The 25,557-nt window shown below is 37.6% G+C and overlaps 4 protein-coding genes and 1 long non-coding RNA gene across 9 annotated transcripts in view; 3 read left to right on the forward strand and 2 right to left on the reverse strand.

The window, feature by feature from the left end:
• Positions 1–4,114, reverse strand: part of LOC107587058 (DNA-directed RNA polymerase II subunit RPB2) — a 16,706-nt gene extending 12,592 nt beyond the window's left edge. Inside the window, exons 1-2 of one of the 3 annotated variants that reach the window (XM_016274666.1) lie at positions 3,982–4,114; positions 759–831 (exon numbers count right to left, since the gene is read on the reverse strand). In XM_016274666.1, coding sequence (XP_016130152.1) covers positions 759–831; positions 3,982–4,000 — 92 coding nt within the window. In that variant the 5' untranslated portion in view covers positions 4,001–4,114. Of the gene's footprint in view, positions 1–137; positions 211–535; positions 615–758; positions 832–1,156; positions 1,261–3,981 lie in introns of those variants that run through there. The other 2 variants (XM_016274665.1, XM_016274664.1) reach the window with 2 other exon arrangements.
• A 3,230-nt stretch (positions 4,115–7,344) lies between these two features.
• On the forward strand, positions 7,345–10,545 carry LOC107587059 (nitric oxide-associated protein 1-like). Its single transcript, XM_016274667.1, has 3 exons — positions 7,345–8,242; positions 9,589–9,753; positions 10,298–10,545. Exons 1-3 carry the CDS (start codon positions 7,414–7,416, stop codon positions 10,543–10,545), a joined length of 1,242 nt encoding a protein of 413 aa, XP_016130153.1. The 5' UTR covers positions 7,345–7,413.
• Positions 10,546–10,650: 105 nt separating this feature from the next.
• LOC107587060 (uncharacterized) lies at positions 10,651–11,484 on the forward strand. Its single transcript, XR_001609433.1, has 4 exons — positions 10,651–10,733; positions 10,844–10,960; positions 11,119–11,236; positions 11,416–11,484. It is a non-coding gene; the product is annotated as an uncharacterized lncRNA (long non-coding RNA).
• A 1,645-nt stretch (positions 11,485–13,129) lies between these two features.
• On the reverse strand, positions 13,130–22,944 carry LOC107587061 (RE1-silencing transcription factor-like). 3 transcript variants are annotated; one of them, XM_016274668.1, is made up of 6 exons: positions 22,781–22,944; positions 20,550–20,805; positions 19,621–20,195; positions 17,281–17,375; positions 17,075–17,158; positions 13,130–16,119 (listed from the first exon to the last, which is right to left on the reverse strand). In XM_016274668.1, exons 2-6 carry the CDS (start codon positions 20,793–20,795, stop codon positions 14,174–14,176), a joined length of 2,946 nt encoding a protein of 981 aa, XP_016130154.1. In that variant the 5' UTR covers positions 20,796–20,805; positions 22,781–22,944; the 3' UTR covers positions 13,130–14,173. The 3 variants fall into 3 exon arrangements, with proteins under 3 accessions (XP_016130154.1, XP_016130156.1, XP_016130157.1); XM_016274670.1 differs by lacking the exons at positions 20,550–20,805; positions 22,781–22,944 and having other exon boundaries at positions 19,621–20,446; XM_016274671.1 differs by lacking the exons at positions 17,075–17,158; positions 17,281–17,375; positions 20,550–20,805; positions 22,781–22,944 and adding an exon at positions 19,321–19,404 and having other exon boundaries at positions 19,526–20,446.
• A 1,189-nt stretch (positions 22,945–24,133) lies between these two features.
• The window catches only part of LOC107587100 (beta-1,4-galactosyltransferase 1-like), a 19,873-nt gene continuing 18,449 nt past the window's right edge, over positions 24,134–25,557 (forward strand). The window contains exon 1 of the mRNA XM_016274744.1: positions 24,134–25,184. Within this exon, the coding sequence (XP_016130230.1) occupies positions 24,905–25,184 (280 nt within the window). The 5' untranslated portion in view covers positions 24,134–24,904. The remainder of the gene's footprint in view (positions 25,185–25,557) is intronic.

Here is a 25,557-nt window from a genome sequence, read left to right on the forward strand (position 1 = left end):
ATATATATATATATATATATATATATATGCGTGTGTGTGTATATAATTGTACATAATTGCTGTAATTATAGTTACACAAACTCCAGCACAAATGTAATTACGATATATTTGTTTATTGCTATTTATTTATTGATTACCTGATAACAATCCAACAGGCCTCCTGCCACAGATCAGGGGTGATTTCATCATCATCTTCATCATACTGGATATCTACAATAATTACGAAAATTGAAGTTATTTACTCGTACAAAGAGTTGATCTAGGGCAAATAGTGTAACAACACTGTAGCTGACAAATCATGCTTACTATCAAATTCATTACTTTAGACGTCTCTCTATCAATATATGAATAGATATAAACTCTAAACTTATTACAATAAAAGTTGGTTGGCTTTGCATAACTCTATTTGCGACAAAGCTAGCTTTAGCCTGTTAGCCAGTTACGTTGTGTTAACGCTTAACTACAGTATCTAACTACACATTTCACTGCAATAAAACATAAAGAAACACAGATAACTATATTTCCTCTCACATACCTTCGTCTTGATCGTACATGATATTTGCTGGTGAATAACTTTAATTCTGATTAAATTAAAAAGAGGTTATCTGCGCGCATATATATATATATATATATATATATATATATATATGCGTGTGTGTGTATATAATTGTACATAATTGCTGTAATTATAGTTACACAAACTCCAGCACAAATGTAATTACGATATATTTGTTTATTGCTATTTATTTATTGATTACCTGATAACAATCCAACAGGCCTCCTGCCACAGATCAGGGGTGATTTCATCATCATCTTCATCATACTGGATATCTACAATAATTACGAAAATTGAAGTTATTTACTCGTACAAAGAGTTGATCTAGGTCAAATAGTGTAACAACACTGTAGCTGACAAATCATGCTTACTATCAAATTCATTACTTTAGACGTCTCTCTATCAATATATGAATAGATATAAACTCTAAACTTATTACAATAAAAGTTGGTTGGTTTTGCATAACTCTATTTGCGACAAAGCTAGCTTTAGCCTGTTAGCCAGTTACGTTGTGTTAACGCTTAACTACAGTATCTAACTACACATTTCACTGCAATAAAACATAAAGAAACACAGATAACTATATTTCCTCTCACATACCTTCGTCTTGATCGTACATGATATTTGCTGGTGAATAACTTTAATTCTGATTAAATTAAAAAGAGGTTATCTGCGCGCCTCACTTCTCGGCGCTTTGTGTCTGAGCCGCTATGAACAACACAAACCCAAGTACAGGTCTCCGCAGGAAAGTAATGGGGGGTTTTTCTTCTTCTTCTTCTTTTCTTTTTAATGGCGGTTGGCAAACCCACTTAAAAGGTGCATTTCCGCCCACCTACTGGACGGAGTGTGGAGTGTTAACGCTTAACTACAGTATCTAACTACACATTTCACTGCAATAAAACATAAAGAAACACAGATAACTATATTTCCTCTCACATACCTTCGTCTTGATCGTACATGATATTTGCTGGTGAATAACTTTAATTCTGATTAAATTAAAAAGAGGTTATCTGCGCGCCTCACTTCACGGCGCTTTGTGTCTGAGCCGCTATGAACAACACAAACCCAAGTACAGGTCTCCGCAGGAAAGTAATGGGGGGGTTTTTCTTCTTCTTCTTCTTTTCTTTTTAATGGCGGTTGGCAAACCCACTTAAAAGGTGCATTTCCGCCACCTACTGGACTGGAGTGTGGAGCATGACGTATATTGGTGACAGCATATAAAAAAAATAAATAAATCAAATAAAAAAATCAAATAACCTTTAGTTTGACCAAAGGAGTATTACTGCTTACTATCAAATTCATTACTTTAGACGTCTCTCTATCAATATATGAATAGATATAAACTCTAAACTTATTACAATAAAAGTTGGTTGGTTTTGCATAACTCTATTTGCGACAAAGCTAGCTTTAGCCTGTTAGCCAGTTACGTTGTGTTAACGCTTAACTACAGTATCTAACTACACATTTCACTGCAATAAAACATAAAGAAACACAGATAACTATATTTCCTCTCACATACCTTCGTCTTGATCGTACATGATATTTGCTGGTGAATAACTTTAATTCTGATTAAATTAAAAAGAGGTTATCTGCGCGCCTCACTTCTCGGCGCTTTGTGTCTGAGCCGCTATGAACAACACAAACCCAAGTACAGGTCTCCGCAGGAAAGTAATGGGGGGTTTTTCTTCTTCTTCTTCTTTTCTTTTTAATGGCGGTTGGCAAACCCACTTAAAAGGTGCATTTCCGCCACCTACTGGACTGGAGTGTGGAGCATGACGTATATTGGTGACAGCATATATGAAAAAAAATCAAATTAAATAAAAAAATCAAATAACCTTTAGTTTGACCAAAGGAGTATTACACAAGGATACAATTATTTTATATACTTCATTATGTGATCTTCAAATTCTATTTATTAAACCTATTGCTTTCAAATAATTAATAATTGCAATGGGAGTTTTTCTTCTTCTTCTTCGGTTTTATGGCGGGTAGCACCAATGTTAAGGTACATTATCGCCACCTGCTGCAGTAAATGGGAGTTACCGGATCGGGGCGTTTTTACACCATGTTTCCTGACTGGCCGACGTCACAGTGATGGTAGATTTAGGGGTGGGGTTAGGTAAGGAGGATCGTTTTGATTGCATGATTGAGAAACACCCTGCAGTTTGAAAACACCCACAAATTTAGAAACGCCCACTTTTGCTCTGCAGAGACCTCAGTCTCACACAAACGGCTACGGAATTATACGTCACTTCCGAAGCAAGTGATATTATTATATTTGTTCACATGTATTTAAGCATTTATGATTTAGTAATTCATGGTATGGATGTTAAATAACATACGTTTGATAAAAACTAAAATGTTTTTACATATTAATATTTGTACAACTGTTACATTATACCAGCGATATATGGCACGTGGGTTCGTTGTTTTTCAGGGTTGTATAAACTGTAGTGATGTTACTGTTCTTTTAACATATTGTGCGATTTGCTATAATAATGTACAAGTTTTTAGGAGCATCGGCATTCCAATTCTACACTCGTAGGTGCTTAAAACAGGTTTCAAGACCGCAGCTGTCAAGGGAACATGAAGGATTTTTGCTGCTTCGACGGTCATTTGTTTCCAGCTTGATATCAAAGGACTGGGCAACACATTTGGGCACAAAACAGAGGTGCAGCTCATCCAGAAGTCTGAGATGTTACAGCATTCAAAAAGGAGCTAGGGAGCCAGCATCAAATCCACCTCAGGAATTATACACTTTAGTGGAGCCACAGAAACAAGAACAGTTTGTGTTCCTGGACTTTGATGAACCAGTGGACAATAAAGATGATGAACTACCAGATCATCTTCTTTTGCATGATCTCACAAGCAGGGTTGGGGAAAGTTACTTTTAAAAGTAATGCATTACAATATTGCGTTACACCATGAAAAAGTAACTAATCACGGTACTTGGTTACTTTTTATGGAAAGTAATGCATTACGTTACTTCTGCGTTACTTTTTAAATCTGGACAGGGCTTGCATGTTTGTTTTTAAAATAAAAAAGTTAAATTTTTGGCAAATATAAAAGCCTTTTCACACCAAAAGTGAAATGAATAAGCCTCAGGCTGAAGGAAATGTAAATTTACGTCCGTACAGTAGAATGCAGAAGAAGAAATTTCAACACACTTCAGCAATAAAAAAAGACACATAATGTTTGTCTAGAGTAATTTTTGTTTATTAGTATGGTTGAACTGGATCATCGAAGGTCAGAAGCAAAGACATCGGTTAATAGAATGTGGTTTTGCATAACTCTATTTGCGACAAAGCTAGCTTTAGCCTGTTAGCCAGTTACGTTGTGTTAACGCTTAACTACAGTATCTAACTACACATTTCACTGCAATAAAACATAAAGAAACACAGATAACTATATTTCCTCTCACATACCTTCGTCTTGATCGTACATGATATTTGCTGGTGAATAACTTTAATTCTGATTAAATTAAAAAGAGGTTATCTGCGCGCCTCACTTCTCGGCGCTTTGTGTCTGAGCCGCTATGAACAACACAAACCCAAGTACAGGTCTCCGCAGGAAAGTAATGGGGGGTTTTTCTTCTTCTTCTTCTTTTCTTTTTAATGGCGGTTGGCAAACCCACTTAAAAGGTGCATTTCCGCCACCTACTGGACTGGAGTGTGGAGCATGACGTATATTGGTGACAGCATATATGAAAAAAAATCAAATTAAATAAAAAAATCAAATAACCTTTAGTTTGACCAAAGGAGTATTACACAAGGATACAATTATTTTATATACTTCATTATGTGATCTTCAAATTCTATTTATTAAACCTATTGCTTTCAAATAATTAATAATTGCAATGGGAGTTTTTCTTCTTCTTCTTCGGTTTTATGGCGGGTAGCACCAATGTTAAGGTACATTATCGCCACCTGCTGCAGTAAATGGGAGTTACCGGATCGGGGCGTTTTTACACCATGTTTCCTGACTGGCCGACGTCACAGTGATGGTAGATTTAGGGGTGGGGTTAGGTAAGGAGGATCGTTTTGATTGCATGATTGAGAAACACCCTGCAGTTTGAAAACACCCACAAATTTAGAAACGCCCACTTTTGCTCTGCAGAGACCTCAGTCTCACACAAACGGCTACGGAATTATACGTCACTTCCGAAGCAAGTGATATTATTATATTTGTTCACATGTATTTAAGCATTTATGATTTAGTAATTCATGGTATGGATGTTAAATAACATACGTTTGATAAAAACTAAAATGTTTTTACATATTAATATTTGTACAACTGTTACATTATACCAGCGATATATGGCACGTGGGTTCGTTGTTTTTCAGGGTTGTATAAACTGTAGTGATGTTACTGTTCTTTTAACATATTGTGCGATTTGCTATAATAATGTACAAGTTTTTAGGAGCATCGGCATTCCAATTCTACACTCGTAGGTGCTTAAAACAGGTTTCAAGACCGCAGCTGTCAAGGGAACATGAAGGATTTTTGCTGCTTCGACGGTCATTTGTTTCCAGCTTGATATCAAAGGACTGGGCAACACATTTGGGCACAAAACAGAGGTGCAGCTCATCCAGAAGTCTGAGATGTTACAGCATTCAAAAAGGAGCTAGGGAGCCAGCATCAAATCCACCTCAGGAATTATACACTTTAGTGGAGCCACAGAAACAAGAACAGTTTGTGTTCCTGGACTTTGATGAACCAGTGGACAATAAAGATGATGAACTACCAGATCATCTTCTTTTGCATGATCTCACAAGCAGGGTTGGGGAAAGTTACTTTTAAAAGTAATGCATTACAATATTGCGTTACACCATGAAAAAGTAACTAATCACGGTACTTGGTTACTTTTTATGGAAAGTAATGCATTACGTTACTTCTGCGTTACTTTTTAAATCTGGACAGGGCTTGCATGTTTGTTTTTAAAATAAAAAAGTTAAATTTTTGGCAAATATAAAAGCCTTTTCACACCAAAAGTGAAATGAATAAGCCTCAGGCTGAAGGAAATGTAAATTTACGTCCGTACAGTAGAATGCAGAAGAAGAAATTTCAACACACTTCAGCAATAAAAAAAGACACATAATGTTTGTCTAGAGTAATTTTTGTTTATTAGTACGGTTGAACTGGATCATCGAAGGTCAGAAGCAAAGACATCGGTTAATAGAATGGGATTAAATACATAAAGCATATTTGTGTTGTTTAACATTTAATTATTGCAGGTTTGCGTCATATTCTGAGTTGCATTATTTTTATTCATTTTGAGGAATACTGAATCTGTTTTTTTTTGTGAGTGAGATGAATTAATGCATATTCATATTTATTTTAGAACTACAGTAACGTCTTCTGATTTCTCTCAACATGGGGACAGGAGAGCTGTCAATCAATAAATTGGAAAAAAAGTAACTTGCGTTAATTATTTGAAAAAGTAACTCAGATATTCTCTTGTAAATTAAAAAGTAATGCGTTACTTTTACTAGTTACTTGAAAAAAGTAATTTGATTACGTAATTCGCGTTACTTGTAATGCGTTACCCCAACACTGCTCACAAGTAATGCAGAAGCAAAGCCAGCGCATGAAAAGCATGGCAATCACATGCACCTTAGAGGACTGGAAATGCAAATGAAACATTTAAAGGGCTCTGCAAAGTCTGAAGTGGAGGAAAACTCATTGATTGAGTTCCACGGTGAAGGATTCCCACTGGACAGACGCACCAAATCAAAGAAGGTTCAAAAGCAACAAAAGATCTATGGCACTCCTGATGTGGACGTGGCAGTCAGTGATACCTGTTGCTCCGGCTGCGGGGCCCTCATGCACTGTACGGACCCTGAAATCCCAGGTTACCTGCCAAGTGAGAAATTCAAAGCGTTAGCTGAAGAGGACCAACTGAAGAAGGCAATATGTCAGAGATGCTTTTTAATCAATCACCACCAGAAAGCTTTGAACGTCGCCATGTCCAAAGAGGAGTACAGAGCGATTGTCAAGGGAATTAAATCAGAGAAGGCTTTGGTGCTGCTGATAGTTGACCTTCTGGATCTCCCTGACTCCGTCATCCCAGACCTTCCAGAGCTTGTTGGGAAGAATAAGCTCATTGTGATTTTAGGAAATAAAACAGACTTGCTACCTGGAGATGCTGAGAATTACCTGCAGCGTATCAAACGTCAGCTGAAGGCATACTGTGAAAGCATGGGCATTTCTGCCATTGATAACAAAGACATCCACCTCATCAGTGCCAAAACAGGATATGGTATAGAAAACCTTATAACGAGACTGCAGTTGACCTGGAAGTACAAGGGAGATGTGTATGTGGTCGGGATGGCCAATGCTGGCAAATCCACGCTGTTTAATACTCTACTGGAATCTGATTATTGCAAATCCAGAGCCTCAGATGTGATTCATAAAGCTACTATATCTCCATGGCCTGGTGAGATATTGCATTCAAGATAATTGGTTTAACATTTAATTATTGCAGGTTTGCGTCATATTCTGAGTTGCATTATTTTTATTCATTTTGAGGAATACTGAATCTGTTTTTTTTTGTGAGTGAGATGAATTAATGCATATTCATATTTATTTTAGAACTACAGTAACGTCTTCTGATTTCTCTCAACATGGGGACAGGAGAGCTGTCAATCAATAAATTGGAAAAAAAGTAACTTGCGTTAATTATTTGAAAAAGTAACTCAGATATTCTCTTGTAAATTAAAAAGTAATGCGTTACTTTTACTAGTTACTTGAAAAAAGTAATTTGATTACGTAATTCGCGTTACTTGTAATGCGTTACCCCAACACTGCTCACAAGTAATGCAGAAGCAAAGCCAGCGCATGAAAAGCATGGCAATCACATGCACCTTAGAGGACTGGAAATGCAAATGAAACATTTAAAGGGCTCTGCAAAGTCTGAAGTGGAGGAAAACTCATTGATTGAGTTCCACGGTGAAGGATTCCCACTGGACAGACGCACCAAATCAAAGAAGGTTCAAAAGCAACAAAAGATCTATGGCACTCCTGATGTGGACGTGGCAGTCAGTGATACCTGTTGCTCCGGCTGCGGGGCCCTCATGCACTGTACGGACCCTGAAATCCCAGGTTACCTGCCAAGTGAGAAATTCAGAGTGTTAGTTGAAGAGGACCAACTGAAGAAGGCCATATGTCAGAGATGCTTTTTAATCAATCACCACCAGAAAGCTTTGAACGTCACCATGTCCAAAGAGGAGTACAGAGCGATTGTCAAGGGAATTAAATCAGAGAAGGCTTTGGTGCTGCTGATAGTTGACCTTCTGGATCTCCCTGACTCCGTCATCCCAGACCTTCCAGAGCTTGTTGGGAAGAATAAGCTCATTGTGATTTTAGGAAATAAAACAGACTTGCTACCTGGAGATGCTGAGAATTACCTGCAGCGTATCAAACGTCAGCTGAAGGCATACTGTGAAAGCATGGGCATTTCTGCCATTGATAACAAAGACATCCACCTCATCAGTGCCAAAACAGGATATGGTATAGAAAACCTTATAACGAGACTGCAGTTGACCTGGAAGTACAAGGGAGATGTGTATGTGGTCGGGATGGCCAATGCTGGCAAATCCACGCTGTTTAATACTCTACTGGAATCTGATTATTGCAAATCCAGAGCCTCAGATGTGATTCATAAAGCTACTATATCTCCATGGCCTGGTGAGATATTTCATGCAAGATAATTGGTCAGGAATTAAGCTAAATATTGGCCTTAATCAGTAAATATGATATATAATGATATGCATTATATAGGTTAACTACACTTTTGCAATCCTGTTTTACAAATACGCTGCCAGTCAAAAGTTTGGAATAATAGAGGTATTTATTCAGAAAATCATTCAGATATCATTTTAATATGCTGGTTTGATGCTCAAGAAACAATTCTTATCAGTAAAGTTGAAAACAGTTTTTGATCATTAATATTTTTGTAGAAGCCATGATACACCGTTCAAAAGTTTGGGGTAGATAGATAAAAAAAATAATACAATAAATAAACAGTACTTTTATTCAGCGAGGATGCATTATTTATCAAAATGACAGTAAAGACATTTATAATTAGCCTATAATTTTACAAAAGATTTCGATAAAAAAATTTTTTGTTCTTTTAAAATTCAATTTCAGAAATTCAAATTTCTATTCATCAAGAATCCTGAAAAAAGTCGCATTTTCAAAACTGCTTTCAACATTGATGATAAAATATGTTTCTTAAACAGAAAACCAGCAAATTAGAATGACATCTGAAGAATCATGTGACACTGAAGAGTGGAGCAATGGCTGCTGAAAATTCAGCTTTGCGTCAGAAATAAATCACACTTTGCAATATATTCAAATGAAAAAGTGTTCTTTTAAATTGTAATATTATTTCACAATATTTTTGCTTTTACTGTATTTTTGAGCAAATAAACACATTCTTTGTGAGCATAAGAGACTTCTTCCAAAAACATAAAACAAAAAAATTACTCCAACCTTTTGACCAGTAGTGTGTATAAGAGAGGAATGTTTCAAGTACTAAAACAAGAACAAAGCGCTTTTTATTTAGCATGCTTGACCCTTTTAGTAATTTAAGAGTGTGTTGTGCATTCCTGAGTGATTAAGCTGTTAAGATATGAAATGTGACCCTTGCTGTGAAAACCCAGCTAAAGTAATTTTTTGTGATTTACTGTTTTCTACATAAAATCATCTTACCTTCATAAGGTAAAGAACATTCTGTGAAAATGTAACCTTGATATCTTTAATATCGACTGAGTAAGGCCATGTCAAATATTTAAATCATAGTGAAATTAATGGTTGAAATCAAACTTTGATGCTTGATATCTCATAATTTGATTTTGAGACTTTAGCCTGGATTTCACAGAGAGGGTCATATTTAAATCATAGTGAAATTAATGGTTGAAATCAAACTTTGATGCTAGACTTTAGCCTGGATTTCACAGAGAGGGTCACGTATTGATGTCCAAGTTATTTAAACTGTTAAGAACACGTTTTTCTGTCCACTGTAAATCTAGGAACAACATTAAATCTGCTGAAGTTTCCCACCATCAACCCGACCCCCTACCGGATGTTCCGGAGGGCAGAGAGATTGAAGCAGGCATCTCATTTGACAGAGGATGACATGAATCCTGAAGAGCTGAAGAGAATCATACAGTTCAGCAAGCAGGGATACTTGGTTGGTGAGTTTGTAAGTTTTGTTGTTTTAGGAACCCACAATATATCTGTTCCTATCGGTTATCAACAGATATTAGAGATTTTTAATTTATCTGTATCGGCAGATATTGGATATTTAAATGTGATTCTAATTTTCATTTATTCCTTGTATGTAAGGACTAGTCAAATGTTTACAATAATTAAAAAAAATTATGTTGTTGAAAGAAGTCTCTTATGGTCACAAAGGCTGCATTTATGTGATCAATGATACAGCAAAAACGGTAGTATTGTGAAATTTTTACAATATAAAACTCTTTTCTATTTTAACATTTTCAAATGTAATTTATGTTTGTGATGGCAAAGCTGAATTTTCAACAGCCTTTCTTCCAGTTTTCAGTGTTACATGATCTTTCAGAAATTATATTTGTTAATAATACGTTTGTTATTGATAATAATAATGATATTTCTTAATAATAAATTAATAATCATTAATAACATTTTACAGAATTTTCCTTTTGTAAAATGGGAGGCAGCTTATTATTATTAATATTATTTATTATTATTTTTTAGGTCACATTGGGAGGACATTCCTAGCAAATCAGCCACCCAAGAAAACTCTTGTGGAATTTGATCCTGACAGTCTGAGTTTTGGAGAAGACCTGGAGGAAGACGTTAAAAAGGATCCATCATTGGACTCCTCCACAGATGCAGAGCTCAGCTACAATGAAATCAAAGATGCACACTGGTTCTATGACACCCCAGGCATCATGAAAGAACATGTCTCCATATTCAAACTGTACATACATAATGTGATATAATTATGTTCATAATTACAATCATTTCTGTATACTCGTATTTTAAAATGTCTATCATTATGAATCATGCACCACTAAGGATTTTGATCAAAATGTAACTTTCCAGGTTCTCAGCCTGTTGAATGAGCAGGAAGTGAAGCTGGTGGTTCCTACTCAGGCCATTACGCCAAGAACGTTTGTAATGAAGCCTGGTATGGTTTTATTTTTGGGGGCTTTGGCGCGCATTGATTTCATTTGACATTTTGAAAACAATCTTTTGCTGTATCTGACCAACACCAAGATGGCTCTTTACTCTCTCTAGGGAAAAAGCTCATGCTGGTTAACAGTTGTTGCTTCAAATCGCATCCCGGTACATATCACCAGTTTAGACAAGGCTGATGCAATCTACCAGAAACATGCTGGGAATACCCTTCTTGCAGTATGTATAAATAAATACATTTGTATTGTCATTACTATAGTCTTCAGTATCACCAGGCCCTTCAGAAATCAGACTAATATGCAAATTTGGATGCTCTAGGAACATTTCTTATTATTATCAGTGTTGAAAAGCGTTGTTCTACATTGTTTTGTGGCAAGGTCCCATCTGGTGATGAGGAGTGCATGAAAACTTTTCCACCACTTGTTGCTCAAGACTTTGAACTCCAGGGGCAGGGCTGTAACACCGCAATCGCTGACATCAAGGTCTCATCAGCAGGTAATTCTTTTGGCTGCCTTCCCAGGTTTTTCCAGTTGTCTACATTTAATTAGCTTTTTAGATTGTGTAAGGTTTTATGGTAAATCTCATGACCAAGTCTTAAAAATGTGGCCAGCCAGGGCTCAAGTTAAATATATTTAAAGAAACTTAAATTTATGATGCCTTTTATTGATTTTCAGGCTGGGTTGCTGTGACAGCAGCCGAAAGAGATCAGCTGTTGTTGAGGACTCGCGCACCTGAAGCAGCAGGACACTAGTTATGGTTAATTATTCATATTTCCTGTCGTTGAGCTAGATTCGCTACAGTGGCTGACTAAATACTTTTTTGCCCCACTGTATGTCTGCGCACCCCGCGTTTACTGCCCCACGTCGTGAATCTGAAAGGACAGAGAATCAACAAAACTCCCGCCTACAAGACGAGAAAGCCACAGGCGCTGGTAGACGCTGGTCTGTCTGAGAAAGCTGCTGAGAGACTCAAAGTGAGAAGGAAAAACTGAAGTGTTGTTGCTGTTTCTCTTGATACCCGTTGAAGCTTTTGGTCTTCAAAATATTGAACTCAAAATATGAATGTATTGTTTTTTTATACTGTCTAAATTATAATTAAATGTCTACAGGTGCATCTCAATAAATTAGAATGTCGTGGAAAAGTTCATTTATTTCAGTAATTCAACTCAAATTGTGAAACCCGTGTATTAAATAAATTCTATGCACACAGACTATGGGGTATTGTCAAGAGGAAGATGAGAGACACCAGACCCAACAATGCAGATGACCTGAAGGCCGCTATAAAAGCAACCTGGGCTTCCATTACACCTGAGCAGTGCCACAGGCTGATTGTCTCCATGCCACGCCGCACTGATGCAGTAATTCATGCAAAAGGAGGCCCTACCAAGTATTGAGTACATGTACAGTAAATGAACATACTTTCCAGAAGGCCAACAATTCATTAAAAATGTTTTTTTATTGGTCTTATAAAGTATTCTAATTTGTTGAAATAGTGAATTGGTGGGTTTTTGTGAAATGTGAGCCAAAATCATCACAATTAAAAGAACCAAAGACTTAAACTACTTCAGTCTGTGCATTGAATTTATTTAATACACGAGTTTCACAATTTGAGTTGAATTACTGAAATAAATGAACTTTTCCACGACATTATAATTTATTGAGATGCACCTGTATATATTTCAAATATATAAAAAAAATGTTTTTATATACTTTCAAATAAAAAAAAGAACAAAACTGTGGCAAGATTTTTTTTATTGAAACATCTAGAGCTATACATACAGGTCACATAGTAAACAGTTTTTCAGATCATTCATAAAAAGCCATATCAAGGGGACAAAATGATTTGATTTCGACTGATATAATTGGACTACTTTTACTAGGAAATGGAAACGACAGTCACACACTTGATTACAAAGATGGATAAATGGCACAATCTGAGTTGTGAATTGGCAACATTCTATTCTAAAGAAGAAAAGCAAATTGCTTAACACAAAAAAAAGTGATAAAGGACAAATTTACAGTGATAAAGTATCCAACCGTCTAAGAGTGTGGTTTTTCAGGTGCACTGGGTCCCTGTGGATAGTAGGTTTTCTGGTTTTCCATCTGAGGCCTGTGGTTTTGCTCCTACAAACTTTACCAACTACATCTTGCTTTGGTAATAAACCCAAAAATATAAATATTGCACTTAATGCACTAAAGGCAAATTATTTCTATAACTTTTCTCTTACAGTATTTTTTTTCTTCCTTTTTAGACAGAATAACATGGCAAATTTACTGATATACAAGGGTTGAGGCAGCAACACATTCACACTCATACAAATAAACAAAAAGGTCAGTTCAATATGATTAGATAAACTTTGGATAAACAGATTTTTAATGCAGATAACCAATTTGATATGTGTAAGGGAATGTTGCTTGGGTAAAATACACAGAAAAGACAAGCCATTCTTTCACTTGAAGGTAAATAAGATCTAAATATCGGAGACATTGATTAAAATGCTCAAATTGATTGTCTGAGGCACTGAAGAGCAAATAAGAAAAATATGTACAGTTTATATACAGACAAAAGCAACAAAATCTTTGGACTGAGCATGAAATTGAAGTATTACCAGAAAATTGACAGATAAAATAATCTACAAACTCGAGAAGTGAGTTACAATGCGGTGTAAAAAAAAGAGAGCAAATTTACAACGAAAGAAAAAACCTACTATTCCACAAATATTACGAACTACATGCTACTTCCCTTGAAAGGCAGAGCAAGTGTAATCAAAGAAAGACCTCTAGGAAGTGTACATAAATCTTTTTTGTTCAAATGAAATGTTTAGCTTATGTGAAACATAGCCTCAAAGGTAAGCTTATTGGTAAGGTTAGTTGTCAAGTGCTCCCTAAAATGTATTCAACTGTTTCTTTGTTCCCTTTTACAATGACATTAGCCAGCTTTAAACACACACCCCGTCTCTTGCTGACCAGAGATGGAGGCGCTTCAGTGGAGTGGAACAGCACAAAGACACTGAAAGCCCCATTATCTTCAGGGCTATTCAGCGCTGGACCACCTGGGTCTGGCTAATCTGAGCTCTCCGCAGGGATGGAGGGAGAAAGTGTACTTGCTTTCAGAGCAGTTCTCCTTTTTGTTGCTTCCAAGTAGTGTAACAATAAACACAAGAAAACCCCGATGATCCTACCACAAGTTGACAATGGGTTTAATTTCTGAATTGAAAGTATACTGTGTTATTTTAATGTTTCTTGTTGCGTCATGGCAAACTGAAAACAGGCGTAGAGGTGGTCATCTGTCACGAGCTGTAAAGCCATCAAAAACAACAACAACCTTATTTTTATTACAACTTGAACAAGCTTTGTTCAGTTAGAAGTCTAGGAGAACCTCATAAACTGTTTTGGACACAAAAACGCTGCCCTTTTTCATACGAGATACCCCTCACTTGTCACCCTGAGCCGCCCCTTCTAGGTAATACACATTTACTAAATGCCGATTCAAATGGCGACGGTAGTCCATCTCAAGAGAGAAGGTACGGTCACAGAAGATACAGGTGTGACTGAGCAGTTTGGATGGAGACGGAAGCTCTTCTGTCGGAGTCTCTGGAAGTTTCTCTCTACCATCGGTGGCAGCAGTCAGTCCGTTAAGACCTGAGTCGCAGCTTCCTTCAGAGGCGCTATCGCTGATGTCACTTCCCCCATCATTACTGTGGATACCTTCGTCATCCTCTGCATCGGTAGATTTGTGACCAGGTGGACCAGGAAGTTCAAGAGTTGGGCTGAAACCTGGAGAGGTCTTGTTGTCAGTAGGTGATGGCATCTCACTTCCGCTGTCTACATCTGGAATTTCTTTTGGCTCATGTGGGACCTTGTTCTCAGTTTCTTTAGGTTGTTCAGAGTCTGGAACTTGGGGTTGGCATGGAACTGTGAGTTCCTCCACAACAGAAGCAGTCTCCTTGTGATTTCTCTCGTCTTGGCAGGTCACTACTGTAGGTGTCTGCTCATCTGGTTGGTCAAGTACCTTCAGTGTTTCTGTGGTGGACTGTTTTTCAGCTTCTAGAGTGTTTAGCTTCTCTGGGACTTCGTTGGTCTTCTCAGGTTCAATGACACATGTCTCAGGTTTGTTTGCATTTGCCTCAGCATTCTTGGTTTTGCTCTTCACGGCCTGTAGAACCTCAGGTATGGTGCGATTTCTCTCTGGAGCACCAGAACTTGTTGATGGCTTGGCTGTATCTTTCGTTGTGCGCTTGACCCGCTTTGAAGGACAATTAGTTACTGAAGAATCAGTCGCTGGTACTTTCATGTTCTCTGCTTTTCTTTTGACAGGTTTGCTCTGGGTATCTTTTTCACGGTTGACCTTTGACAATTTTGTCTGCCTCTTGCATGGCTTCTTGGGTTGAGGTTTCTTGCAATCTTTTGCACGTTCTTTCTCTTCAGTCTCCTTCGCTTTCCCATTCAGCAAGCTGTTTTCCTTTTCTAGCCGCTCTCTTTTCTCTTTCTCATTTTGCTGCTGCTGCTTCTCTAAGTCGTTCTCTGGTCTTTCTTTATCCATATCTAATCTTTGCTCAACAATAGGCTGATGTTTTGCAGTAACTTCATTGGCGGTTTCCTTCAATGGCTTCTCTTTCTTAGGACGACCTTTCGCTACTTTCTCCACAGATTTAGGGGATTTCTCTACCTTCTTCATTTCCTTTTTATTAGCTTGTTTGTCATTGCAGCCTTTTGTTTGTGCCACGGCAATGTCCACAGCTTTCACCAAAGTCTTTCCTTTAACCTTCTTACTGTTTTTCTCTTTTACCTCATTTTTCGGCATGTTCTTTTTCTCTGCAGTTTTTTCATTGAGTTGTTGGGTTGGCTTTCCAGATTTTTCTTTCACAATGACATCTGGGTTTTTCTTTGCGGTCTTGCCAGTCAGCTCAGTCTCCACAGCAAGGGTGGGTTTAGTGGGTTTCTTAATAGAGAGGTTGATGGGACCTGATTCAACATCATCCAATTCTCCCAACTGCTTGTCCTCACTTCGCCTTGATCCAGACTGGTCTGTCGCAAGCTTATTTGGCGAAATATCATCCGTGTCAGTCCTCTTCACGCGAAGCCTTACCTTTGATACGTCCATCGAGATATCAGTGCATCCTGGGTGTCTGGACTTGATGTGATACTGCAAGTTGCACTTCTTGGATGCAGCATATTTGCAAACCGTGCAAAGAAACTGGCGAGGGTTGACATGGAGCTCAACATGCTTTTTAAAGTTGCTGCGGTCGGCTGTCTTGTATTGGCAGTAGGGGCAGCTTAGGGGCTTGGGTCCATTGTGGACCTGTCTGGCATGGCGAGTCACCTCGTGCTGGTTGGCTGCCAGGTAGCTGCAGTTGTCACATTTGAAAGGCCTCTCACCTATTCCAGACAGACCATAAAGAGAAGGTCACGGCTGAACAATGAATCTTTTATTTCAACATTTTGAGAAAAACACAGATGCAAGTCTCATGCGGGGATAAAGATAAAAGACACATTCAATACAGAATCACATTCTAATTCACTCTGTATACTACAAACCGTGTACCATTTTATCCAAAGCCATCTGGCTCCACGGAGTGCAACAAAAGAGAGAAACATCATTGACAAGATGAAAACATAGGCCTTGAGCACATTTGCTCTGTCCCAAAACCCAGAGGCAACTTACACTTACACTTGCACTTACAGAGGCAAAATAGTCACCTTGAAAAATGAGCACTCACTTTATAAACTTGTATAACTTTTAGATTGAATTCATTCCTATGACTTTTCCCAAACCTCAAACAAACTACTTTAAAGGGATAGTTCACCCAAAAATAAAAACCGTGAAACGTTTCATTTGCATTACTGTCTATGCAGGGTCACAAAGCTCTCGGATTTCATCAAAAATATCTTAATTTGTGTTCCGAAGATGAATGCAGTTCTTATGGGTTTGGAACGACATGAGGGTGAGTAATTAATTAAACCGAATTTTCATTTTTGGGTGAACTATCCCTTTAAACCTGATGCACAATCACAGGTATTTTACAAAGAATATATCCCAGAATACACTGCAATAGGTTTAACAAAAAAATTAATTAATAAATAATTCTTTACATACTATGCATTTTTATTCTTTTCTTCTAAACATCATATAATTATTTTAGCTGTTATTGGCTAAATGTATTAAAATTTTGCAAGTTTTGGAACAAGGCAGCTCAGTAGGTTTTGGAACAGATTTATTAAATCAAAACCTGGACTGGAATTAAACAAACTACATTATAAATCTTAAAATATAACTATATGTACTAATCAATTTCAGCATAAGAATATTTCAACAGACGGACAAGAGACTCACCTGAATGGGTTCGCATGTGTCTGGTGAGATGAGTTTTTTGGGAACTGGAGTAGTCACAGTATATGCACTGGAACGGACGCTCACCTAAAAGAAGAATAAAAAAAAAGAGTTTTCATTTTCACATATATTTCTGATTATATAAAAGTAAACTTAAATCAACGTGATTTTATAATGAATTGAGACTTAATGGAAAATTTTAGATGTACCAGTGTGGGTCCGGATGTGCTGTATGTAGTTATTTTTGCGGTCAGAAAAATACGAGCACTGGTTGCAAGTGAAAAGCTTGCTGGGAAAATGATTCCTCAGATGTTTCTTCCAGTGATACTGACTGATGGTGGTATAAGCACAAATGCATTTAGCAATCTGTTTTCCTTTTCTAGCCGCTCTCTATCCTCTTTCTCATTTTGCTGTTGCTGTTTATCTAGAAGGTCTTTCTCTGCACTTTCTTTATCTAAATCTAACCTTTGCTCCTCAACAATGGGTTGATGTTTCACAATAACTTCGTTAGCGGTCTCCTTCAATGGCTTCTCTTTCTTAAGACGACCTTTGGTTACTTTCTCCACAGATTTAGGGGATTTCTCTACCTTCTTCTTTACCTTTTTATTAGCTTGTTTGTCATTCCAGCCCTCTGTTTTTGCCACGGCGATGTCCACAACTTTCACGAAAGTCTTTCCTTTAACCTTCTTACTGTTTTTCTCTTTCCCCTCATTTTTCGGCATGGTCTTTTTCTCTGCAGTTTTTTCTTTGAGTTGCTGGGTCGGCTTTCCAGATTTTTCTTTCACAATGACATCTGGGTTTTTCTTTGCGGTCTTGCCAGTCAGCTCAGTCTCCACAGCAAGGGTGGGTTTAGTGGGTTTCTTAATAGAGAGGTTGATGGGACCTGATTCAACATCATCCAATTCTCCCAACTGCTTGTCACATCTCCTTGATCCAGACTGGTCTGTCACAAGCTTATTTGGCAAAATGTCGTCAGTGTCTGTCCTCTTCACACGAAGCCTTACCTTTGATACGTCCATCGAGATATCAGTGCATCCTGGGTGTCTGGACTTGATGTGATACTGCAAGTTGCACTTCTTGGATGCAGCATATTTGCAAACCGGGCAAAGAAACTGGCGAGGGTTTACATGGAGCTCAACATGCTTTTTAAAGTTGCTGCGGTCAGCTGTCTTGTATTGGCAGTAAGGGCAGCTTAGGGGCTTGGGTCCATTGTGGACCTGTCTGGCATGGCGAGTCACCTCGTGCTGGTTGGCTGCCAGGTAGCTGCAGTTGTCACATTTGAAAGGCCTCTCACCTATTCCAGACAGACCATAAAGAGAAGGTCACGGCTGAACAATGAATCTTTTATTTCAACATTTTGAGAAAAACACAGATGCAAGTCTCATGCGGGGATAAAGATAAAAGACACATTCAATACAGAATCACATTCTAATTCACTCTGTATACTACAAACCGTGTACCATTTTATCCAAAGCCATCTGGCTCCACGGAGTGCAACAAAAGAGAGAAACATCATTGACAAGATGAAAACATAGGCCTTGAGCACATTTGCTCTGTCCCAAAACCCAGAGGCAACTTACACTTACACTTGCACTTACAGAGGCAAAATAGTCACCTTGAAAAATGAGCACTCACTTTATAAACTTGTATAACTTTTAGATTGAATTCATTCCTATGACTTTTCCCAAACCTCAAACAAACTACTTTAAAGGGATAGTTCACCCAAAAATAAAAACCGTGAAACGTTTCATTTGCATTACTGTCTATGCAGGGTCACAAAGCTCTCGGATTTCATCAAAAATATCTTAATTTGTGTTCCGAAGATGAATGCAGTTCTTATGGGTTTGGAACGACATGAGGGTGAGTAATTAATTAAACCGAATTTTCATTTTTGGGTGAACTATCCCTTTAAACCTGATGCACAATCACAGGTATTTTACAAAGAATATATCCCAGAATACACTGCAATAGGTTTAACAAAAAAATTAATTAATAAATAATTCTTTACATACTATGCATTTTTATTCTTTTCTTCTAAACATCATATAATTATTTTAGCTGTTATTGGCTAAATGTATTAAAATTTTGCAAGTTTTGGAACAAGGCAGCTCAGTAGGTTTTGGAACAGATTTATTAAATCAAAACCTGGACTGGAATTAAACAAACTACATTATAAATCTTAAAATATAACTATATGTACTAATCAATTTCAGCATAAGAATATTTCAACAGACGGACAAGAGACTCACCTGAATGGGTTCGCATGTGTCTGGTGAGATGAGTTTTTTGGGAACTGGAGTAGTCACAGTATATGCACTGGAACGGACGCTCACCTAAAAGAAGAATAAAAAAAAGAGTTTTCATTTTCACATATATTTCTGATTATATAAAAGTAAACTTAAATCAACGTGATTTTATAATGAATTGAGACTTAATCGAAAATTTTAGATGTACCAGTGTGGGTCCGGATGTGCTGTATGTAGTTATTTTTGCGGTCAGAAAAATACGAGCACTGGTTGCAAGTGAAAAGCTTGCTGGGAAAATGATTCCTCAGATGTTTCTTCCAGTGATACTGACTGATGGTGGTATAAGCACAAATGGTGCACTTGAATACTCTCTGGTCTTCACCCTCCTTAGTATGATGTTTAAGGTGTGCCATGTAGTGGTCGTAGCGGTTGGTGTTGTATCCACAGCGCTCACAGCGGATCACGCCTTTGGAGTTACTCAAACTTTCACTATTCTCTGGGTTTGGCGTCTGAGATTGGCCTGACTCACTGGCCAGATCATCGTCAGAGTCAGCCATGCCATTTACCACCGTCATTTTCTTAGCGCCGTGAACGCGGATATGGTGAATGAAGTCCTCCTCATTTTCAGCCTGGTACTGGCAGGGTTTACAAAAGAAAGGCTTCTTCTTCTTTTTGTTGGATTCGAAGACAACAACCGGTGTGCGCTTACGTTTTTCCGCTGGAGAGGATTCAGATGGGGTCTTTTCAGATGGGTCTGCTCGCTCCATTTCAACCTGCTCTATCACTCTTTCTGTCATTTCTGGCTCAACCCGAGTGGCATGTTCAGCGTACGTGCTCTCAGACATCTCCGAATTGTCAAGGCTGTATTTGATAACACCCTCTTCCTCACTGTCAGAGTAGCTGTTGCATCCAACGGTCTTGAGTTCTACCATTTGTTTCTCTTCTGCATTGTAGTCTGAGGAAGATGCCTCTGATGATACCACCACATTAGCGAGCATCACTAGCTGAGGGGCTGCCACATTATTGCGAGGCAGCTCGGGAAGGTCATGGCCCACCTCTGGTAGTGGGATGCCTACAGGCATGAAGATACCAGCAGCAGCTGGATACACAGTCTGAGCAGACATGCTCAACCAGCTGAAATGCAAAAAGAAACTCTGATTTTAGTGCCACTGAAAATATAACTGGCAATTTAAGTTTAAGAGTTTATAAAAATGTGCCTGTGAAATGAATGCCTCTTCCTCACTGTCAGAGTAGCTGTTGCATCCAACGGTCTTGAGTTCTACCATTTGTTTCTCTTCTGCATTGTAGTCTGAGGAAGATGCCTCTGATGATACCACCACATTAGCGAGCATCACTAGCTGAGGGGCTGCCACATTATTGCGAGGCAGCTCGGGAAGGTCATGGCCCACCTCTGGTAGTGGGATGCCTACAGGCATGAAGATACCAGCAGCAGCTGGATACACAGTCTGAGCAGACATGCTCAACCAGCTGAAATGCAAAAAGAAACTTTTAGTGCCACTGAAAATATAACTGGCAATTTAAGTTTAAGAGTTTATAAAAATGTGCCTGTGAAATGAATGTAGAAGATTGAAAGGATGTGAGAACTGTGACATCTTCACAGAGCAAGTCATCTGACTATGAAAAAACAAACAGTTCCATGTAAATGAATGATTGAATCGAAACTCATCATTTTCTGAGATAAGGAGTCTTTGCTGAGCCAATCTCTGACTGATTAACCCTACAAGGATAAAGCAGATTTCAAATTTCAACTCCCAAACACATTTTAAATAAGAAACAAACAAAGCCTAAACCAACACATCTTTATAGAGCCAATAAAGTACCCTGTTCTTTCTTGTATGAAGTCCATTAAAGCAATAAGCAGCTTTAACTATGGGTTATTTTAGGGAATTACAGCAAACAAGCATCTATATTCCAACATTTCAGAGCTCCCAACCATGTATGGCAATATTGCTCCAAAGTAGTGATTCAATTCTTAAGGCGTGATTTGTTTAAGATGCAATCTAACCAAGACAAGCATGAAATATATTCAGAGCAACAATAACAAAACACAGTCGATGTTTACTGAGTTGCATTATTTCAGCCAGAACTTCGTGGAGCACTTTTTTCTGTTTACTGAGAAAACAAGCATCCTTTCCTACCTAAAAAAAACTTTACTTTGTATGTTTGTACTCATTAAAGAAAAACAACATGATTTATTCAAATCTATGCAATTAAACCTTTTGGCATTTCAGCTCAAAATACTTTACTATAAATACTATCCATATTCCCTAAAGTTTTATATTATTTCTGAATACTATATAATATTTAGAGACACTAAATACATTTTAGTTTAAAATACTATATATATAACTAAAAACGTATCATACAATAGTATAATATTTCTAAATGCTATATAGGATACTAATACAATAGATTTAAAATGTTTTTTTTTGTATTTTGCTTGTACTGAGAAAACAAAGTCACAAAGTTTAATTAAATCTGTTCTAGTGTAAGAAGTACAATCATGGCAAACAGAGCCATGCATGTGTGTGATGAGGGGTATAAGGCCTGCGAGTTTGCATGCTCTGAAATGTGTGTTCGGCCATTTTAAAACAGCACCACCAACTTCTACCAGTGGAGGAAAAAACACAGCCGATGTGTGAACTCAAGCAGCATGACATGAACGTTTATTTAGATGAACTCATTCAATCAGAAAAGCACTAACATTTTGTGCTAAAAAAAAAACTAAAACAGGCTTTGCGTGAAAATATGATTGCGTTAAATCAAAGTTGTAAAAATAAGGAGTGAAAAACTTTGACCACGTTGGACAGCTCCAAACACGACCCATCTGAATCAGACGAAGAGCGAGCAACACACTGCACGAAATATTAAAAGACATAACGTAATAATAAAAAAAAATCACTCCTTTTAATTTCACTACATGGAGTTTAACGTGGATTTCACAGGATCTGAGTGATTTCAGAATAAACAAAAGCTCAAAAGACACCAAAAAAGGGATGTAAAGTAATTGTCCAGCTTGAATAATCGTATAAAACCCCCAATTCTAGTGAATATGACAGCAAAAGTTGCGTTACGAACCTTCACCAAGATGAAAAAAAACGACTTTTCCGGAAACTGCATGCATGCAACAACACACTACGCACGACAACCCAACAAAGTTACACTTCTTATTCAACACAGTCGATCGAAGATCATGGTGAGGATTTTATGTTTAATTTCTCATCAATTTTATGCACTTTTTATTTGGTCAGCGTGTGTGTTAGCCGTGGTCCTGATCTGATGTCTCTCCGTGCTGAAATCAGCCCTGGACAGCGCCCTTTCAATGCAACCCTCCATTTTCACTCCTTACTAAAACTTAGTTGAGCTCGTACGCGTCCCAAAACAACACAAAACCACACCCATATCAGCTCCAAACCCCACGCAACCAAACCCATGAACTCACCAGCGGTGTCCGCTCGTTGTTTGGCGATGTTGTTGCAGAAACAAGTTTCGGAAGAAGTTATTTCCAAACTCTCAAATCGGTCGAGAAAGTACGCGAGACTCACGCATTCCAGCACATAGCTCTCGCGCAGCCAGCCCTCGCTGGGGAGGCGTGACGTCAGCACGCACGCTCATGCTCTCGCGCGCTCAAAGTTTACTATTGTGTGTTTTGTTTTAGAGTGTGGAGAGTGACGCAGTCTGATAATAACAAACAAACGAAAATATCCCGACGATATTTTGAACGTGCGCTGTTAGTTTAGTAGTAGGCAGTGTTGTATAAGTTGTGCTCATTGTTTTGGGTTTGTTAACTCCTAAAGCTACACGTGGCAAACAGGCAGCAGTACTGTTAAGCTGTGTTAAGGAATATTTTTTACAGGGAGATATTGGGCAGCTGAACTTACAGGATCAAAACAAGTGCTAGGCAAACAATTAGTTAAGATGGGGGGGATGCTATTTATTTTCCATTACATGGTGTCTGTTTTCCCCGCTTTTTTCTCTTTAACCATCCGATTTTTCCTAAGAAAGGGCATCTGGTGCTTTGGGCAAATTTGAAAAGCCATACTGACCTTCAAGAAAAGTGTTTTAATCAGGTCCTAAGGTTATGATAGAAAAAAATTTAGCTGAAAATTGATTGATTATTTAACACAATTTTAGTAAAAAAAAATCTTACTGTAAAAAAGGGAAAAACAATAATGTCAAATTTAAAGGGTCTAACCAATTATGAAAATCGTCTCATATTGTGATTACTGTGATCACAGTATGTGACCAGTGGGCATGGCTATTATTTAACTAAACTTGAAACTCAGAAATATAAAATAAAAAATAATAATTAAAAAAAACTTTTCAGGTGCCAAGGCAACATTGTTAGTTTAGTTTAATTTGATGTACTAAAAAAGCTCAAACGGAAATGCAAATAAAGTGAAAACAGAAAATATAAAAATAAAAACTAATACTAAAATAACACCGGTTACCAGTGGGAACTGATTCAGTTACATTATAAAATAGTAGATGTCAAGTATTGTTAAATAAACAAAACCAATATCTAAGTGAAAATAAACATATACATTTATTAATAATTCGTTTATCGGGACTTTTTAACAAACCAAGCAATTTTGGACTCTGTGTTTTCAGCTGGTTTCAAAAATAGCGTATTTTACTGCGCTATCCTGGAAACACGTGTGCTGGGAGCGAACTGGAATGAAATGGCACAAGCAACCATTTCTAAAAGAACGCTTTTATTGTAAAGCTGAACTCCTGATTTCCTCTCACTGTAGCTGGCTTCATATGATGATCTGCTCATCAGCCTATCTACAAGTACTACTCAACAGCGAATCCGCCTGCAGAGTGTTTAGAGATCCGAGACTCTCACACGCCGAGCTCAACTCTTCTCCAGCGCGTATGAACCGATCTGAAAGCTCTACGCGTTACTTACTGTAAAGACTGGCTTCGAGTCCATCCGGAAACTTATCGCCATCCCTTCCGATATCATTACCGCGGAGCGTTCTGGCACGGAGATTTATCATATATAAAAACATCTGGGATTTGGAGATGTGGTGGGTTTTTAAGAAGATTCCTTCGACTGACGTTTTAACTTCATCTGGATCTGAAAGAAAGTTTCACTTCTGATTTCGTGCCATTACTCCTATAAACTTTATTACGGACTTAATTGTTGACTTAGTTGTTCATACACGTTTAAACGTCAATCATGATCGAGATCGAGGTTCAAGTCTCGGTTTTTCGATAGTTTCACTTGGTAATAACGGTGTAGTTTTAACCCAAGGACATGTAGTTTATCGCGTGTTATTAGCTGAGAACTGAGCTAAACTGTGGAATTATTTACGATTTAGTGGAATTGGCTGAGACGTTTATATAAGCCCTATATATTTATATAAAAATTGTATGTATTTTTTTATAATTAAAACCGTATTTGAGCGGTTTTTAGCTTGTAAATTGATATATAAATATTAGAAGTTACCCAAAAGCCCTGGAAGTAGAAAGGACATAAGAAGGGATTAGGTTAGATTGTAAATAACAACCATTTAAAAAGAGAGAGAGAGCGAATATAGCCATCTCCAGGATTTCTACAATGCGGGATGCGCCTGGGAATTTCAATCTTCTACACAGGACTTGCTCTCTAGTGGTGCTGCTATGTTTGCTTCACATCTCTGTCACTGTCATATACTATATGAGAAATTCAGATTTAAGGCAAACCTTCGTACAAAATCAGCAAAGCCCTCAGATCCACAGGAAACTGGCCGAACAGAGAGTCACTACAGAGGAGTCACCACAGAGACTGCCATCTGTGTCTAATGTCACAGAGACTGAGAGAAAGCTGGAAACATGCCCTGACAATCCACCTCGATTGGGTGAGCTGCTGTTTTATTTGAGTTGATCTCTGGGAACTTGTTCAAAGAGAGAGAGAGAGAGTATCATTTTTATAGTAACATCACATGTAATATGTAGTTATATTGTGCTTTTTTGAAGTATATACACACAGTAACAAAACTAGTGTGTGTGTGTGTGTGTGTATGTATATAGTACTGTCAAACGATTAATCGCATCCAAAATAAAAGTTTTTGTTTACATAATGTGTGCGTATTGTGTATATTTATTATGTATATATAAATACACACACATGCATGTATATATTTAATAAAAATATGTTTATATATTGTGTGTATATATATATATTTATATATTGTGTGTGTGTGTGTATATATATATATATATATATATATA

This window comes from Sinocyclocheilus grahami, unplaced genomic scaffold (assembly GCF_001515645.1).
Source record: "Sinocyclocheilus grahami isolate Dianchi unplaced genomic scaffold, SAMN03320097.WGS_v1.1 scaffold89.1, whole genome shotgun sequence".
NCBI lineage: Eukaryota > Metazoa > Chordata > Actinopteri > Cypriniformes > Cyprinidae > Sinocyclocheilus > Sinocyclocheilus grahami.

Bases quoted from the DNA above. Each gene is read 5' to 3' on its own strand.
- LOC107587061 (XM_016274668.1), bottom strand. From the start codon at position 20,795: ATGTCTGCTCAGACTGTGTATCCAGCTGCTGCTGGTATCTTCATGCCT. The intron at 20,196-20,549 runs GCATTCATTTCA...AGTGAGGAAGAG, and splicing joins ACTCTGACAGTGAGGAAGAG to GGTGTTATCAAATACAGCCT. The intron at 17,159-17,280 runs GTACATCTAAAA...TTCTTCTTTTAG, and splicing joins GCACATCCGGACCCACACTG to GTGAGCGTCCGTTCCAGTGC.
- LOC107587059 (XM_016274667.1), top strand. From the start codon at position 7,414: ATGCACCTTAGAGGACTGGAAATGCAAATGAAACATTTAAAGGGCTCT. The intron at 8,243-9,588 runs GTGAGATATTTC...CTGTAAATCTAG, and splicing joins TACTATATCTCCATGGCCTG to GAACAACATTAAATCTGCTG. The intron at 9,754-10,297 runs GTGAGTTTGTAA...ATTATTTTTTAG, and splicing joins CAAGCAGGGATACTTGGTTG to GTCACATTGGGAGGACATTC.